General features: G+C 36.5%; 1 protein-coding gene across 1 annotated transcript in view; it reads right to left on the bottom strand.

Annotated features, from left to right (window-relative positions):
* Positions 1-11978, bottom strand: part of TDP1 (tyrosyl-DNA phosphodiesterase 1) — a 164491-nt gene extending 152513 nt beyond the window's left edge. Inside the window, exons 1-4 of the mRNA XM_044664999.1 lie at positions 11695-11978; positions 8948-9512; positions 4662-4705; positions 1486-1541 (exon numbers count right to left, since the gene is read on the bottom strand). Coding sequence (XP_044520934.1) covers positions 1486-1541; positions 4662-4705; positions 8948-9503 — 656 coding nt within the window. The 5' untranslated portion in view covers positions 9504-9512; positions 11695-11978. The remainder of the gene's footprint in view (positions 1-1485; positions 1542-4661; positions 4706-8947; positions 9513-11694) is intronic.
* Between the last annotated feature and the right edge of the window lie 2882 nt (positions 11979-14860).

The raw sequence follows: 14860 nt of genomic DNA, 5'->3' as shown, positions 1-14860 counted from the left end.
CAGAACACCTTTGCAGAAGCGGGAGGTCCACAGTATGGAAAGCTGCATACAATTACAAGGTTTTTGCTTTTGTTTTTCTTTCAGATTTCTTCATCAATTTTGCTGATCATCTTCTCCTCTTCCTCTTTGTCTTTTATTCAGTGGTATAGTGGCTAGAGTCCCAGATCTGGAGTCAGAAAGACCTTGATTCAAATCTGGCCTCAGACACTGGGGCAAGTCAATCTCTTAACCCTACTTGCCTCCATTTCCTCATCCATAAAATTATCTGGAAAAGGAAATGCCAAATTAACTTTCCAGGTAAATAAAGGTGGCTATGGAGTCTGAAAATTTAGTTCTGCCAAAACTCAGCAGAGCTTGTGTCCCAAAGCCAATCCTTCTCAGTTTCACAGTGTCTTCTCTGGTCAAAGTTTGCTCAAGAGTTAGCTTTACAGGGTTGGTAAAAGTTTGAGGGAAGCATATGAGTGAAAATGGAGAATTAGGATTAACTGCCACTAATTTGATTTATAACCTTGGACTAAAAGGTCACTAAGAACCTTTCAAGTTCCAAATGTCTATTTGGTTAAATGTTTCAGTCATGTCCAAGTCTTCATGAGCCCATGCTGGGTTTTCTGGGCAAAGCCCCTGGAGTGATTTGCCATTTCTTTCTCCAGTTGATTTTATGGATAAGGAAACTGAGGTAAACAAGGTTAAGTGACTTGCCCAGGGACACACAGCAAGTGTCTGAGACCAGATTTGACTCCCATCTCCAGGCCCAGCTCTCTCTTTATTGAGTTATACCTAACTGCCCATAGGCTACCATTCTTGACTCTTTGTCAATCATTTATCTGCTTTCCTTAATCTCAATCGCTATGAGGTCCTATCATGTGAAAACATGCTAAAACCAATATGAAAGAGCCAAAGATGAAAATGGAAACCTAAAAATGGTGCCATTTTCTATGAGTAAGGCCCCATACTCCTAACAAAGGAAAAAGTTTAAAAGATAGACAAGTATGTTAAAATCGTAACAGGCTGGTTGTGTTTTAGCAAATGTTTAGGTTTAGAATATACATACGTAAAAACAAAAATTGTTCCTCCTGAACATTCCTTCATATCAAAATTGTACATTGCTTTCTTACATATGGTATGAAATTTGTCTTTATCTAACTCTGGGGAGACCACAAAGGAAGAAAAGAGGCCAAGATTGCGTGGGTAGCTCCAGCTACACCATTTACTAGACATATAACCTTTGGTAAAGGAAGCCACATATCCTATTGAGCCTCTCTAAAATCAAGCAGCTGGATTAGATGATCCCTAATGTTCTCTCAGGCTACAGAATCCTTTGTTTCTTAAAAGGTCAAAATCTATAAAAGGAATGAATGTGAATACAATAAAAGCTTATAAAAACTCCTACTTTGTTTACTCAGAAGATATCATTCAAAAAAGATGGATGGAATTCATATTGGCAGAATAAGAATTTTTAAAATATTTATAATTTCAGAAACTTACCTGAACTCTAGTGGATACTGTCTTATGAGCCAATCTATATCAAAGCAGTAGTTAAACTGAGGAGGAAAAAAAATAACATTAAGCTACCAATATTTCAGGCAAGTATTTTATGCAAAGATTTGATCTTTGAAACTCAAACAAATACTAAGTTAACAAAGTACTATATGTCTACAATAGGCCAAATATTCACAGATCACAGGCTTAACAGTTAACTTAAAGTCACTGACGTGAATGGATGGCTACTTAATGTAATATGAACAAAGGCAGAGAATTCACGAGACTCAAATTTAATAGCAATTTTATTTGCATCACTGCAATAATCCCTTGACAAAAATTAATTTCTTTGGGATTCATATTTCACTTATATAAATAGAACTGGTCAGTATTTTATCACTTTTGAGGGGGAGTTTAATATAACTAGTTGTATATTCCCCCTGAGTCACTTATAGGAAGAGTAAATAAAGGCTTTTTTAATAGAGGATCACAAGATTAGAAATCTCAGTACATTCAAGATGCATTAATTTTTTTATTACAAATAGAGACGGAGTCAAACGCACAACCATGTTACCTGGGGATAGTCATGTATACAGCTATGGTGGTGGGGAGGGTACCATAGGCCTACTAGTCCATGTGGGCTAAATAATTAGATAAAAATTTTGTTAAATATCCCAGCCTGAGCTGCAGGCCAAGATCAAGGTATGGCCAACTGGGATTGAAAAGAGAAAACATTACATCAAGAGAATGCTTAAATGCATTACTTTTCATACAGCAAATTAACAAGGAGATCCCCAGGACTGAACATTTTAGGCCTTTTCTGAAGATCTACGAGCAGGAAATTTTTCATTCTCTGAATTTATATTCCCCAGAGCACCAAGCAGTGTTTGGCATACAACAGGTGCTTAATAAATGTTTGACTTAAACCTAAAGACCTATGAGCTAGCAGAAGCTAGTCCCTCACCCTCAATAAGTTTGGCTTGTAAAAATTCTATTGAAACCACAAAATCTGCACGAGTCCCATTCACACTTGACAATAGATTCACTATATGTTTTTGCAACTACTCTTCTATTTTTTGGCGAATATCTCCTTTAAGGATACACAAGCAGGTACCTACAACCCATTCTCTTCAATCTATGCAAGCAAATGAATTCCCATTTCTGTGACCGATTCTGGGTTTTCAGGACCATGTTTATTTTCACACATGGCAAAAACAATGGGATTTTTACAACAATGTAATTGTGATTTACAGAAACAGAAAACAAAACTCTGTCTAGAGATGAGATCTTGCCTGGGATAATAACTTATATCGATAGGGTTTTCAGTTTTACAAAGCATTTCCCTATAACAGATGAACCGAGGCTCAGAGGGGTAAGAGATTTTCACAGTCACAGAGATAATTATATACCCAACCTAGGACAGGAACTCAAGTCTGGAAATCAAGGGTTCCTTCTCCTGTCCTAACATAAACGCTTCTAAACGATAGAGAATTCCTAGACTTTGGATTAAATGACAAAAAAGTGTCAGTTAGTAGAGCTTGGGGCCAATCATATTTATCATTTTAAGGAATGTTCTATTTATTCCAATGTTCTCTAGTGTTTTTAATAGGAATGGGTGTTTTATTTTTGTCAAAGCCTTTCTCTGCATCTATTGAGATAATCATATAGTTTCTGTTGCTTTTGTAATCAATATGGTCAATAATGCTGATAATTTTCCTAATATTGAACCATCCCTGCATTTCTGGTACAAAACTCATCTGTTCAAAGTGTATTATCATTGTGATATTACTGTAATCTTCTTGAAAGAATTTTATTTAAAATTTTTGTATCAATATTTATTAGAGATTGGACTTTTTTTTCTCTTTTCTTTTTTTTTTTTTTTAAAGGTTTTCTTTACCTGTTTTTTCTCTTTCTGATTTAGGTACCAACACCATATTTAACATTATAAAAGGAATTTGGCAGAGTTCCTTCCTCAGCTATTTTTCCAAATAATATTGGAATATATATTAAATATTACCATATAAATTATATTACATGTTATATAATTTATTATTTACATTACATCTGATTGATGTTGTTTGACAGATTTATATAAATGTATGCTAGTAATATATTAATAATTAGTACATACTAATATAGCATTGGAATTAGTTGTTCTTTATGGGATGTACCATATGAAGTGCACCAACCCTTTGAGGTCCTTTCGTATGAAAAAATACCTTTTTACAAAGATGAAGGGGAGAAGGAGGAAGGTGAATATGGGATGGAAATTGACCGGCGGAGAGGAGAATGACAAGTTTGGCAGGTTTTGTTTGCTGGCTTAATTTGAATTGACTAAATCTCTATTTCTCATCAGTCTCCTCTTGCTACTATCTATATGTCATTGGACCACGAGCCAGTTATTTGACCTTTCAGTGTCAGTTTCCTCACCAATAAAATGGGCCTACCTAATCTACGCTGTCACCCAGAGGAAACAAGTTCTTAACTCACACCAATGGGGGTGATTGTAACTTTCAAGTATTACCTAAATGGAAACAGAGGTTAACTCTGTGAGGGGTGAAAGCCTAAGGAGCCAGATAAACTGTAAAGACTTAGAAGAATTATATATAATTGTGTATAATTAATTTATAGTATCCTAAGGAAAACTATTTCAGTTATACAGTTTGTCAATTGTTAAGTAGACAAAAGGAGCCCTGCTGCATGAAAGACTCACTGATTCCTATTATTAATACCCAGCTAACTATTTTTGAGGCAGCTAGTTGGCATGGTAAATAGAGCACTAGACCTAGAGTCAGGAAGACTTGAGTTCAAATTTGGGCAAGTCACTTAAACCTGTGTGCCTCCATTTCCTCATCTGCAAAATGGAGATAATAATAACACCTACCTCTCTCAGGGCTTTTGGGAGGGTCACACAACAGTTTTAAAATAGTGCTATCTCAATGTTAATTTAAAAAAAAATAAGGGGCAGTTAGGTGGCTCAGAGAATTGAGAGCCAGACCCAGAGATGGGAGGTCCTGGGTTCAAATCTGACCTCAGATACTTCCTAGCTGTGTGATCCTGGGTAAGTCACTTGACCCCCATTAGCCCTTACCATTCTTCTGCCTTAGAACCAATACACAGTATTGATTCTAAGACGGAAAGAAAGGGTTTTAAAAAAATAAAATAAAATAAAATAAACTCACCTGAGCTGAAGACAAAAGTGTCCCAAACAGAGGAGATAAAATATCTATTGAGAAAACACAAAATGAACCAAACTTACAATCAATAAAATAATTATGTTATTAAATATAAGCTATGTCACAGTGCCCAACATACTTCAAAGTTGATTTAGAAGACTACAAACTAAAATTTTTATAAAAGTCAAGAATTTAAAGTTTTGCAAATGTTCTCTCTCCTTTCCAGATCCTTCATCTCAATGCAAAGGTCTAACTTCATCATTTACCTATTCAGACTTTCAAAGGCTCCCTATTACCTTTCCTAATGAAAATTCCTGGAAGACAAGGAGTGTATATTTATTTGCATATTTGTCTACTAGCTCATAAATGCTTAAATGAGAGCACATGTTTAATTGATATCAGGTTATTGGCTATCTCGGGGAGGAGAGGAAGAGAATTGGGATCACAAGATGTCAGAATACAAATGTCAAAAATTGTTTCTATCTGTAATTAGAAAAAATACAATAAGAAAATAATAGCAAATGCCTAATAGTTGCTTAGTTAACTATCCATAGATTGAAATATAAATGCTGGCCTCTAGCATTTATATCTCTCCCTATCACCTGTCATATACTCTTATTTCTTAGTCAAACTAGACCACTTGCCATTTCCCAGTTTCTTCTTGACCTTTTTCACATCTAAATTTTTGCCCAATGTCTAGTAAGCAATTACCCCATGGCACATGTTGGCCTATAGAAATTCTTCTCTTCCTTCAAGGTCCAGTTCAGTTGCACTTCCTCTATGAAATGGTCACTGGCCTGTGTACCTGAACTCCAACAAGAATCTCTGCCTTCGAATATTTTTCATGCAACTTTCTTTGATCTTTTAACTTGCATTAGGTTTGTGTCTTATGTACTAACCTGTTAAATTTCTTGCATACAAAGACCGTTGTCTTTCATCCTTGGGACTTTTACCATCTTACAAATAGTAGAACCTTAATAAATGCCTACTGAACTAACCTGGATTCTATTTTTTTCCTATGTGCTATTTAATAATGACAATAACAATAATAATGATGTTATATATATAGTACAGGTCCAATTAGTGTAAATAACGAATCTCCTAAAATAGTATCATTATTTGAATCCACACACCATAATTCCCCTGGGATGAACACAATGACTATGTTTTGCATAATTACAACTTCAATTTGAATCCACAGGACCCCTATTCTATAGCTATTCAAGATTTGCACTCATTGGGACCTACTGGTACCACCTACCTTTCAAAGTTGCTGTGAGGATAAAATAACAGGGCTTGGGAAACCTTAAAGAAAAATGTAAGTGCTGGCTATTATTATAATTATTGATATTACTTATTTAATACATATTATTTTACACAAATAAAAGCTAGACGTAGACTTTTATTCATTTGGCTCATCAGCCTTTTTAAGCAAAATGTATATCCTTAATTATCTGGTGTGTAAAGAACTTTGGGTTGCATTTGATTGAACTGATGGGGTTTATTGCATCGAGCGATTCAGAATGAACTTTGGGTACTAATGAATGGACTGATGGGTTTTTGAACGGCTACTTTAATTGTAAATGTTATACCAATAGGGGATTGCCCCCAATTGGTTTCTTGTCAATGAAGGGCTTAGCAAAACATTGGTTTTGCTTTCTCTCTTTTCCATTTCCCTCTTATCTCTAACTATTGAAGTTAGAAGACCTTTGTGAGTATAAGATGTTTGTGTAAAATGATCACTTGGGGTGACTAGGCACCCAGTATGATCATCAGGGGGGATTGTGTAAATGGAATTAAATCCAGCCCATTCATAGTCAAAAATCTACCCATCCTAGGCGTAGAAATGATGTCACCCTCACCCTCCTTAGCGGGGAGGGGAGACGAGTTACCCACACGTGACAATAAGTAACAAATCAAGAACAGGGGACTGCCCTTTGGGCAGTCCGAATCAATGTAGAAACTGCCATTTGTCCATTTGAATTAGAGGTGGACCCACAGGAAGTGACGAAAGACACTATCTCTTTAAGTAAGTTAGTTACTTCCTGTGGAGGCAGTTCCCGCTCTGAACCTGGTGCTGAAAAATCTCCTGAGACCACAGAACGCTTACACTCTGTATTGTCACGTGAGTAAGTTAGGCTGACTTCCTTGGCCTGACTGGGCCGCTTCTAAACTCTACCTAAGCAGGCGCCAGCCTATCTGGCTGTTGGGCCTTGTGGCTTACAGCTTCATTTATTTAGCCTTATAACCTCTCTCTCCGTCCAGGCCTTTGGCCTGGACTAGCCTCTCCCTTTCTCTTTATTCCTATACTTTACCTTCCTGATTGTAAATAAACTTGCCTCAACCCGATGCTGACTTGGGTCTGATTTAATTACGGAATCAACCTGAATTGTTGATTCCTGGCGGCCACACTTTAAATATATATCTATAAATACCTAAATTTTCCCTCTTACACTGGAAAGTCAATTTGAGGTAAACTCTCAATACAAAACCTAATCATGATACATTGGCAAAATTATTGATGTTGGAGTTAGAGAAGATAGATTCAAGTCCTGGATCTGTCACTTATTGTGACTTTGAATAAGATACATAATTCTCAGAGTATCAGTTTCCTCAACCACTATAAACAGAGCACAAAAACACTGGCCTCATGACTTCACAATGTGAGATAACACAAAATGATGTACATACTCACTGATGAAGCTCATTGAGGAGCCAGGATTATCAAATGAGATAATGCCTACAAAGTGCCTTGTAAATGTTCAAATATATATTACTCTCACATATATTGGGGGGGGGGGGGGGAACCTGGTGTCAAAATAGGACAAAAGGCTACTGAGCAAGAGCGTCACAGAGAATTGAAGGGAAAAGAATGATAGGCAGTAAGAAGTATCTTCCGCTCAGCATATACAAAAAGATCCACCTTTGATCTGAAATGAAAGTCGTTATTTGTAGAGGTTATCACTTTTCTGAGGTTTTGTCTCCTTGTCAAGGAAATGAAAAAGATACTTCCTAAATCCAAATATCTGCCGGTGGCCAGGAAACTGCAGAACATTTGAATATTTCTATCTAGTGGAGGGGCGGGGAAGGAATTCCATAGAGGGAAAAAGAGGGCGCAAAGAATAAGAAACCTATAGGAGAGATAAAACTGAGAAAAGAACAGCAGAGTTAGAGAAGTTATTTAGTTCTTTTTAAGTCATGTTTGACTCTTTGTAATTCGATTTGGTTTTTTTCTTGGCAAAGATACTGGTTTGCCATTTCCTTCTCCAATTGATTTTATAGTTGATGAAACGGAGACAAACAGAATTGAGTGACTTGCCCAAGATCACACAGCTAGTATGTCTGAGGCTGGATCTGAATTCAGAAAGAAGAGTTTTCTTAATTCCAGGACCAGCAATCTTTCCAATGTACCACTTAAGATGCCCTTTGAGGCACAAGACCTAGGTTCAAATCCTTGCTCTGCCATTTGCTATTCATATATCCTTAGGAAAATCAATTAGCCTCTCTGGATCTGAGTTTTCTCATCTGTAAATGAAAAAACAGCTGGGATTAGATGACCTTTGAGACCCCCTCCAGATGTCAATCTATGATCATCTAGAACACAATTGTTGTTGTGTGTGTGTGTGTGTGTGTGTGTGTTTTTTCCAGTCACGTCTGACACTTCATGGCCCCATTTGGGGTTTTCTTGGCAAAGATCCTGGAGTGGTTTGCCATTTCCTTCTCCAGCTCATTTTACAGAAGAGGAAATTGAGGCAAACCAAATTAAGTGACTAGTCCGGGGTCACATAGCTAGTAAATATGGCTGAGGCCACCATGGAACTCGGGAAGATGAATCTTCCTGACTCCAGGCCCAGCAGCCCTCTCTACTGTGCCACCAAGGATGACACAGCCATACTCTGCATAATGTCATTATCACAAGATGTTGCCACGTCAGTCTTTTAAAAGCTGGCTGCTGAAGTACAAATGAGATAATTGCCCTAATAATGTTTCTTGAAGTGTTTTTCATAATAAAACATAAGTTCAGCTGACATAAGTCTGTAATAGTGTTGCTGCTAACATATTATGTGCATAAAAAGTTAGCAAACTCTAATCAGAAGGAATAAGTTATCCTGTTGTGCTTAAGTATTAAGTAAACTCTGTAAACAAGGGATTGATGGATGATACTATAAAAAAATCTCTTTGCCTCAGGGTTTCTACTTAAAACTCCTCATTTAAATGAGCACTGTGTGCGTGTTGTTTTTGCTAAAAGAATTCCAGTTATTTAGTCATTCAAGCATTCCCACTCTTCTTACCTTTAATGTGGAGTACTCCAGCGTTATACTTTGGCATAATTCCAGAGACTTTTGTGAGATAAAATCTGAACGGGTTCTTTTCCTCTAATAGGTCCCAAGGTTCTTGGGATTCATCTGAAGCCTCATAGTCCAATTGGGACTTTGGGATGACCAGAGGGTGGGAATTTCTGGGGGTGGGTTTAGATGGTTCTTTTGGAAATGTACATTTTTCCTCTTTGACTGTCCCTTTCTGTGGCTGCCCCGATTGGCCATTTAGGTGGGATTCTTCATCACTGCTAGACAGACACCAGCCTAAATCTTCCTGGGAACTCTTCTGCCTTTTCAGGGATGACTTTTCAGAAGATGCATTTTTACTGTCAAACTTTACTGGAGATAATTTCCTCCGGTAAGCTGCTTTCCGGGCATCAGAACAGGTATATCCAGGGCCATTCAGCACATCTCGTCCAAAACTGGGCAGAGAAGAGGTAGAAGGTTTCTCAAGGTTTGTCTTTTCATCTTCTTCACTCTCATCACTGCTGGAAACAGTCCATTTTCCATAACTGCTTTCCTGAGTCATATTCTTGATCTAAAGAAAAGTATCATTTTTCATATTCAGTTCTAGGTTGCTTAAGAAAATTCCTGCTCTCAACCTACCCCTAAGCAGAAAGTTCTGCTAAAACAATTACTGTAAAACTAGGTCCCTATTAGAACTAATTTACAAATTCTAAAAAACCATCACAAGTATTTGAATCCAAATTATTATAAGTTATAATTAAGTAAAATATGGCCACTGGTTCTAGATTAATGTAAATATGCAGTGAGGATTCAAATACTGAGATCTCTGCATAGGATTTTTTATTCTTACTAATTAAGACCTAGAAAAAAGAAAGGAAACATACATTTAATGAGTGTCTACTATGTTCCAGAAATGATGCCAGCTACTTTACAAGTATATTACTTGCATATTTAATTTTTGTAATTTCAAGCATTTGTGTGATTTATTTAATAGCAATCTCATTTTCACTTTTGTGTTGGCAATTGTGCACATTTAAGACTGCTCAGAAGGGAAAAAAATGAGTTTGTGGAACAATTGATATCCTATTAGGCACACTTCACTGGTCATGTTCACCTCAGCATTGTAAAGAGTTCTCCTTTGCATTCAATGCATATACTGTTTTTAAAAACTCAATTTCTGTGTTGCAATTATGCCCCCAAACTACAGTGCAAGCCCTTTGGGACCTTTAAGCCCAAGTGTGCAGTCACACTACCAATTAGGGAGAAAATAAAGGTATTAGATAAACTTCATGCTAGTATGCCTATGGCTGATCTTGGCTAAGAGTTTGATGTTTTGTTATTTCCCCTAAAAGGAGTAAAGTATCTATAAAAGAATTTATGAATCTGTTCCAGCAAGTGCTAACATAATCTCTCCAATACACCATTAGGAAACTGGGGGGAAAAAATGGAAAAGGGACTAAGTTTGTGGGTATATAGTACAATGCCCTCACACACACACCATCTGGCACAGTAGAAGGAAAGATCCAAGTGAAAAAAATGCTTTAGTTCTAAGAATGTTATTTGCTGTACATTTTTTGTAGTACTATACATTTCACATGTTATAAAAAGTGAATATTGTCTGAAATTAATTTTTGAAAATTCAAATATTAGACCAAAAGGTCATAGAATTCTAGGGAATTACTAGCAAGAGAAAACCATTTTCATGTTCCCAATTTTATGTATTACATTTTATGGATTGTTACATGGTTACTATTAGGGGAAATGCTTATCAGAATTAAGATTTTGTTATAAATAATTGTTTGCAGAAAAGTATATTTTCAACAATCAATAGCAAAATATTAGTTTTTGGTGGTTATGGGAACTAGGTTCAATGCATCAACAGTGACATTTTCTGCTTTGGCGCTGTTTTCTAGGACCCTTACTCTCCCCAAAGTTGAGGATTGCCTGTATCTCATCTGACTCTTACAACAACCCTACAAGATACGTTCTATTAGATATCCATTTTACAGTTGAGGAAACTTGAGACAAGGTAACTTGCCTAAGGTCCCAGAAGTAGAAGGTACCTGAGGTCTAATCTGAACTCAGATCTTCCTAACTGGAGGCCCAATCCCCTATCCACTGCACCATCCAGCTTCTTAGTTGTATATACCACTCATGTGGACTTCAATTTAATTCCACAAATATTAAGTTTTATATGGCAGGCCCTTGCTAGATTCTAGGGATACAAAGAGAGCCACAACACAGACCCTGACTTCAAGGACTTTATGATCTAACCATAGGTCATTCAGTCAATTAACAATCAACAAGCAATTATTTAATCATTTAATAATTATAATATAATATATAATACGTAGATGTAGATAGATTATATAATAAGTATAATTCATTTAATCATGCCAAATTATAATATTGCAATTAGGTGGCACAGCAGATAAGAGCCTCAGGCCTGAAGTTCAAATCCAGCCTCAGACACTTACTAGTTCGGTGACCCTAGGCAAGTTGCTTCACCTGTTTGCCTCAGTTTCCTCATCTGTAAAATGAGCCGGAGAAGGAAATGTCAAACCATTTCAGTATCTTTGCCAAGAAAGCCCAAAATGGGTTTATGAATACTCAAGGACAACTGAAACATGCTAGGCATCATACTAAGGGCCAGAAATACAAAGAAAGAGAAAATAAACACCTCGAAAAAGCAATCCCTGTTCTCAAGAAGCTCACTATCTAAAGAGAAAGTCAGGGAGGATGAGTACACTTACTTCTAGAGCTGCCTTCTATTTTGAGTTAACTTTTCACATCTCAAGAGTATAGGATTCAGAAGACTGGGCTTCTAATCTCTGTCTGGTCATGACAGCTCACGCGAGTCTATCTCTGGATCTCAGTTTCTTCATCTGTAAAATGGGAGAGGTGAATCAGAAACTTTCTTAAGGTATATTCAAAATCTTATGTGTTTAGGGTTCCCACTCCCATCAACCTTGCTCTAGTCTTTTTTTTTTTTTTTTAATTTTAAACCCTTAACTTCTGTGTATTGACTTATAGGTGGAAGAGTGGTAAGGGTAGGCAATGGGGGTCAAGTGACTTGCCCAGGGTCACACAGCTGGGAAGTGTCTGAGGCCGGATTTGAACCTAGAACCTCCCATCTCTAGGCCTGGCTCTCAATCCACTGAGCTACCCAGCTACCCCCCTTGCTCTAGTCTTATTTTCCTCTCTTCTCAGCTTCCATCCTAATGGCTGGCCAGCTGAATCACACGATCACACATCTCTGCCACCGGTCCTTCCAGTGTCTATGTGCTGGCAATTCTTTCCTCTGAGTCAGCCCCACCATCCCAACCCTCAATCCCTGAAAGCCTCAAGAACACTCAGAGCAGTGCCTGCCTGCCACACAGCAGGCATTTAATAAATTAATATTACAAATTAATATTATAATAATTATATATGGTTAATATGTATTTTATACTAAATAAATAAAATTTAACAAATCAGCTACCTTGAACTATAGAACCTCACTATTGCCCAATAATCATTTTTTCATTTCAGATACTCTATTGGATTCTTTACAACTCTGTTCCAAACTTTTTCTTCTCTCTTTTAGCTCTTTAGGTCAACTCAAAATCCTTTCTCTAGCAAATGGCCTTGCCTTCTCCTTTACTGAAAAAAAAAAGGAAATTAAGGCCATCTAACTTGGGGTCTTCCATCCTCAAACTCTATAGTTAACACCTATAGCTTCATGCATCATTCTTCTCCTTTGCTCTAGTCACAGGATAAAATGAGTCTTCCCCCTCTACTTATGTCTTGATCTCAGACCCTGCTTAAAAATGTTTGTTGAACTTGATCTGAGGCTCTCTCACTATTTTGAGGGTAGTGGTCCAGTTATTTTGTAGTATATAAAACAAAGAGCCTTACACATAAAAGGATCACAAAGAGTTATCGATTATTTTCCTAGACACTTTTCTAGACCAGAAAAACTAAAGCTATTTTATAATTAAGTTTTAATACTTAATCTTCTTGTAAGGTCTACTTTATATAATAATTACAAACCTTTATGAACTAAAATATTTTAAGATATCTTAAATTCTTATTGCTTTATAACATAACAAGAAGAAAATCTTTAATTATCAAATCAATGCCCATTTAATCTAAAAAGATGATCTCATCAGAAAAAAAGATGAAATTAAACAAGGTGCTTTTCATTTTTGTTTTGAAAGATGGATTATATCTGAAGATCGCAGTTTGTTTTATTACTTTTTTTAATCTTTCATTTTAATTTTCCATTAGCCAGTATGTATTTTCTCTCCCTCCTACCCCATTTCCAATTTCAGAAAAAAAGAAAAACAAAATCCTTGCAACACTGCATAATCACACAAAACAAATTATGACTGTCCCTGTTCAAAAGTTAATGTCTCATTCTGCATTATGAATCAGTTGTCTGTGTAAAAGGAATGAGATGCTTAACTTAAATTTCTAGTTACTAGATTAAGTTTTAAAACTTTGTTTTTAATCATTTCTAGTATCTTTTTAAAAATGTACATTTCCATAAATCCATAAAGTATTCAGAATGTACTTGGTTTGTTCACTGATACTATCCCCCTCCCCAGGAAAATTTGGCTAGTTTATTCCTTAAAAGCTACAGAGTTATTTCTCTAAGCACAGTTGACTCAAGGATACTTCACATCCTCATCTCCAGAGTACCAGCTAGCTACAAGGAGCTCTAAGGACACTGCTTGGTAGTTCTTAATGGTTAATTCATGTAAGAGAAATTCACTCAAATGAGTCAACTCAAAGTGTCCTCAATGCCAGTCCTTTTCCTATTAGCACTAGTTAAATCTCTTTCTGCCAGCTGCAGAAGGACCTACAATTGTCTCATTCTATTCCAAAAGTGTTTTAAAAGGGAGGTTAAATAAGAATAAGGTCTGAAGGGAAGCCTCTTTTATAGCAATTAAAACCTATAAAAATTACTTCCTTCTTCTCAGGTCTCTCGCACATAGATCAAGAGGCTGCTAGTATTGTAGGGCATTAGTTCTTATGCCTGGCCTGAAAGTCATGAAGATTCATCTTCCCAGTTCAAATCTGGCCTCAGACACTTAGCTAACTGTGTGACCCTGGGTAAGTCAAATTAGTCCTGTTTTCTTAGTTTCTTCATCTGTAAAATGAGTTGGAGAAGGAACCAGCAAACTACTCCAGTATCTCTGACAAGAAAACCCCAAACAAAAAGACTCATAAATGACTGAAACACAAACATAAATCTAAGTGAGAAGCCTCACAAAACATTATCAAATCTGTACCCAAACACCAATCACCCCTATATAATAATAGCATGGCTAAGAAGATCATCCAGCCTTCTACGAAGGCATCCACAGCAAGCACTCTTTACTTTTTTGAGGTTGCCATGATGCTTCCACCTTGATTACTTTCACCCCCAATCACATTGGTTCAACTTATAAAAGCTTTTCCTTTACCATGAAGAACTGCAAATAATAGCATTTCTGATGAAGCAAATTAAATTAATCATTTTTGTATTTAAATGTGCTGTTTTTAAGCCCCTAGGACTTTCCGCACGTACCACCTGCTGGGTTTTCTAAAGGTTTCCATGTTATCATTTATAACATGCAACACTTTCCTTGACCAAATGTAAATACTATGAAAACAAATGAAAATGTCATCCTTCATCAAAGGATTACCAGCAGGGAGCACAATTATAAAAAGAAACAAAACTTGTAAACACAGGTGTTTCACTGATGATACAGCACTCTTCCTCAAACTCCCTCTTTATAGAAGGATTTGATATTCTGTGGCTGTTTAACCAAAAAAAAAAAAAAGTCCAGATGTTGTTCATTAAAGTCAATCAGAATAAAGAACTTGTAGTCATTAACACTGCCAAGCAACCTACCTCTTTAGAAAATTAGGATCTGTCAAAGAACTATTTCC

The sequence above is a fragment of the Gracilinanus agilis genome, chromosome 2 (assembly GCF_016433145.1).
Source record: "Gracilinanus agilis isolate LMUSP501 chromosome 2, AgileGrace, whole genome shotgun sequence".
In the NCBI taxonomy this organism is placed as follows: Eukaryota; Metazoa; Chordata; class Mammalia; order Didelphimorphia; family Didelphidae; genus Gracilinanus; species Gracilinanus agilis.
The sequence above is the reverse complement of the archived record's forward strand: the minus strand, read 5'-3'. Positions and strand labels throughout refer to the sequence as shown.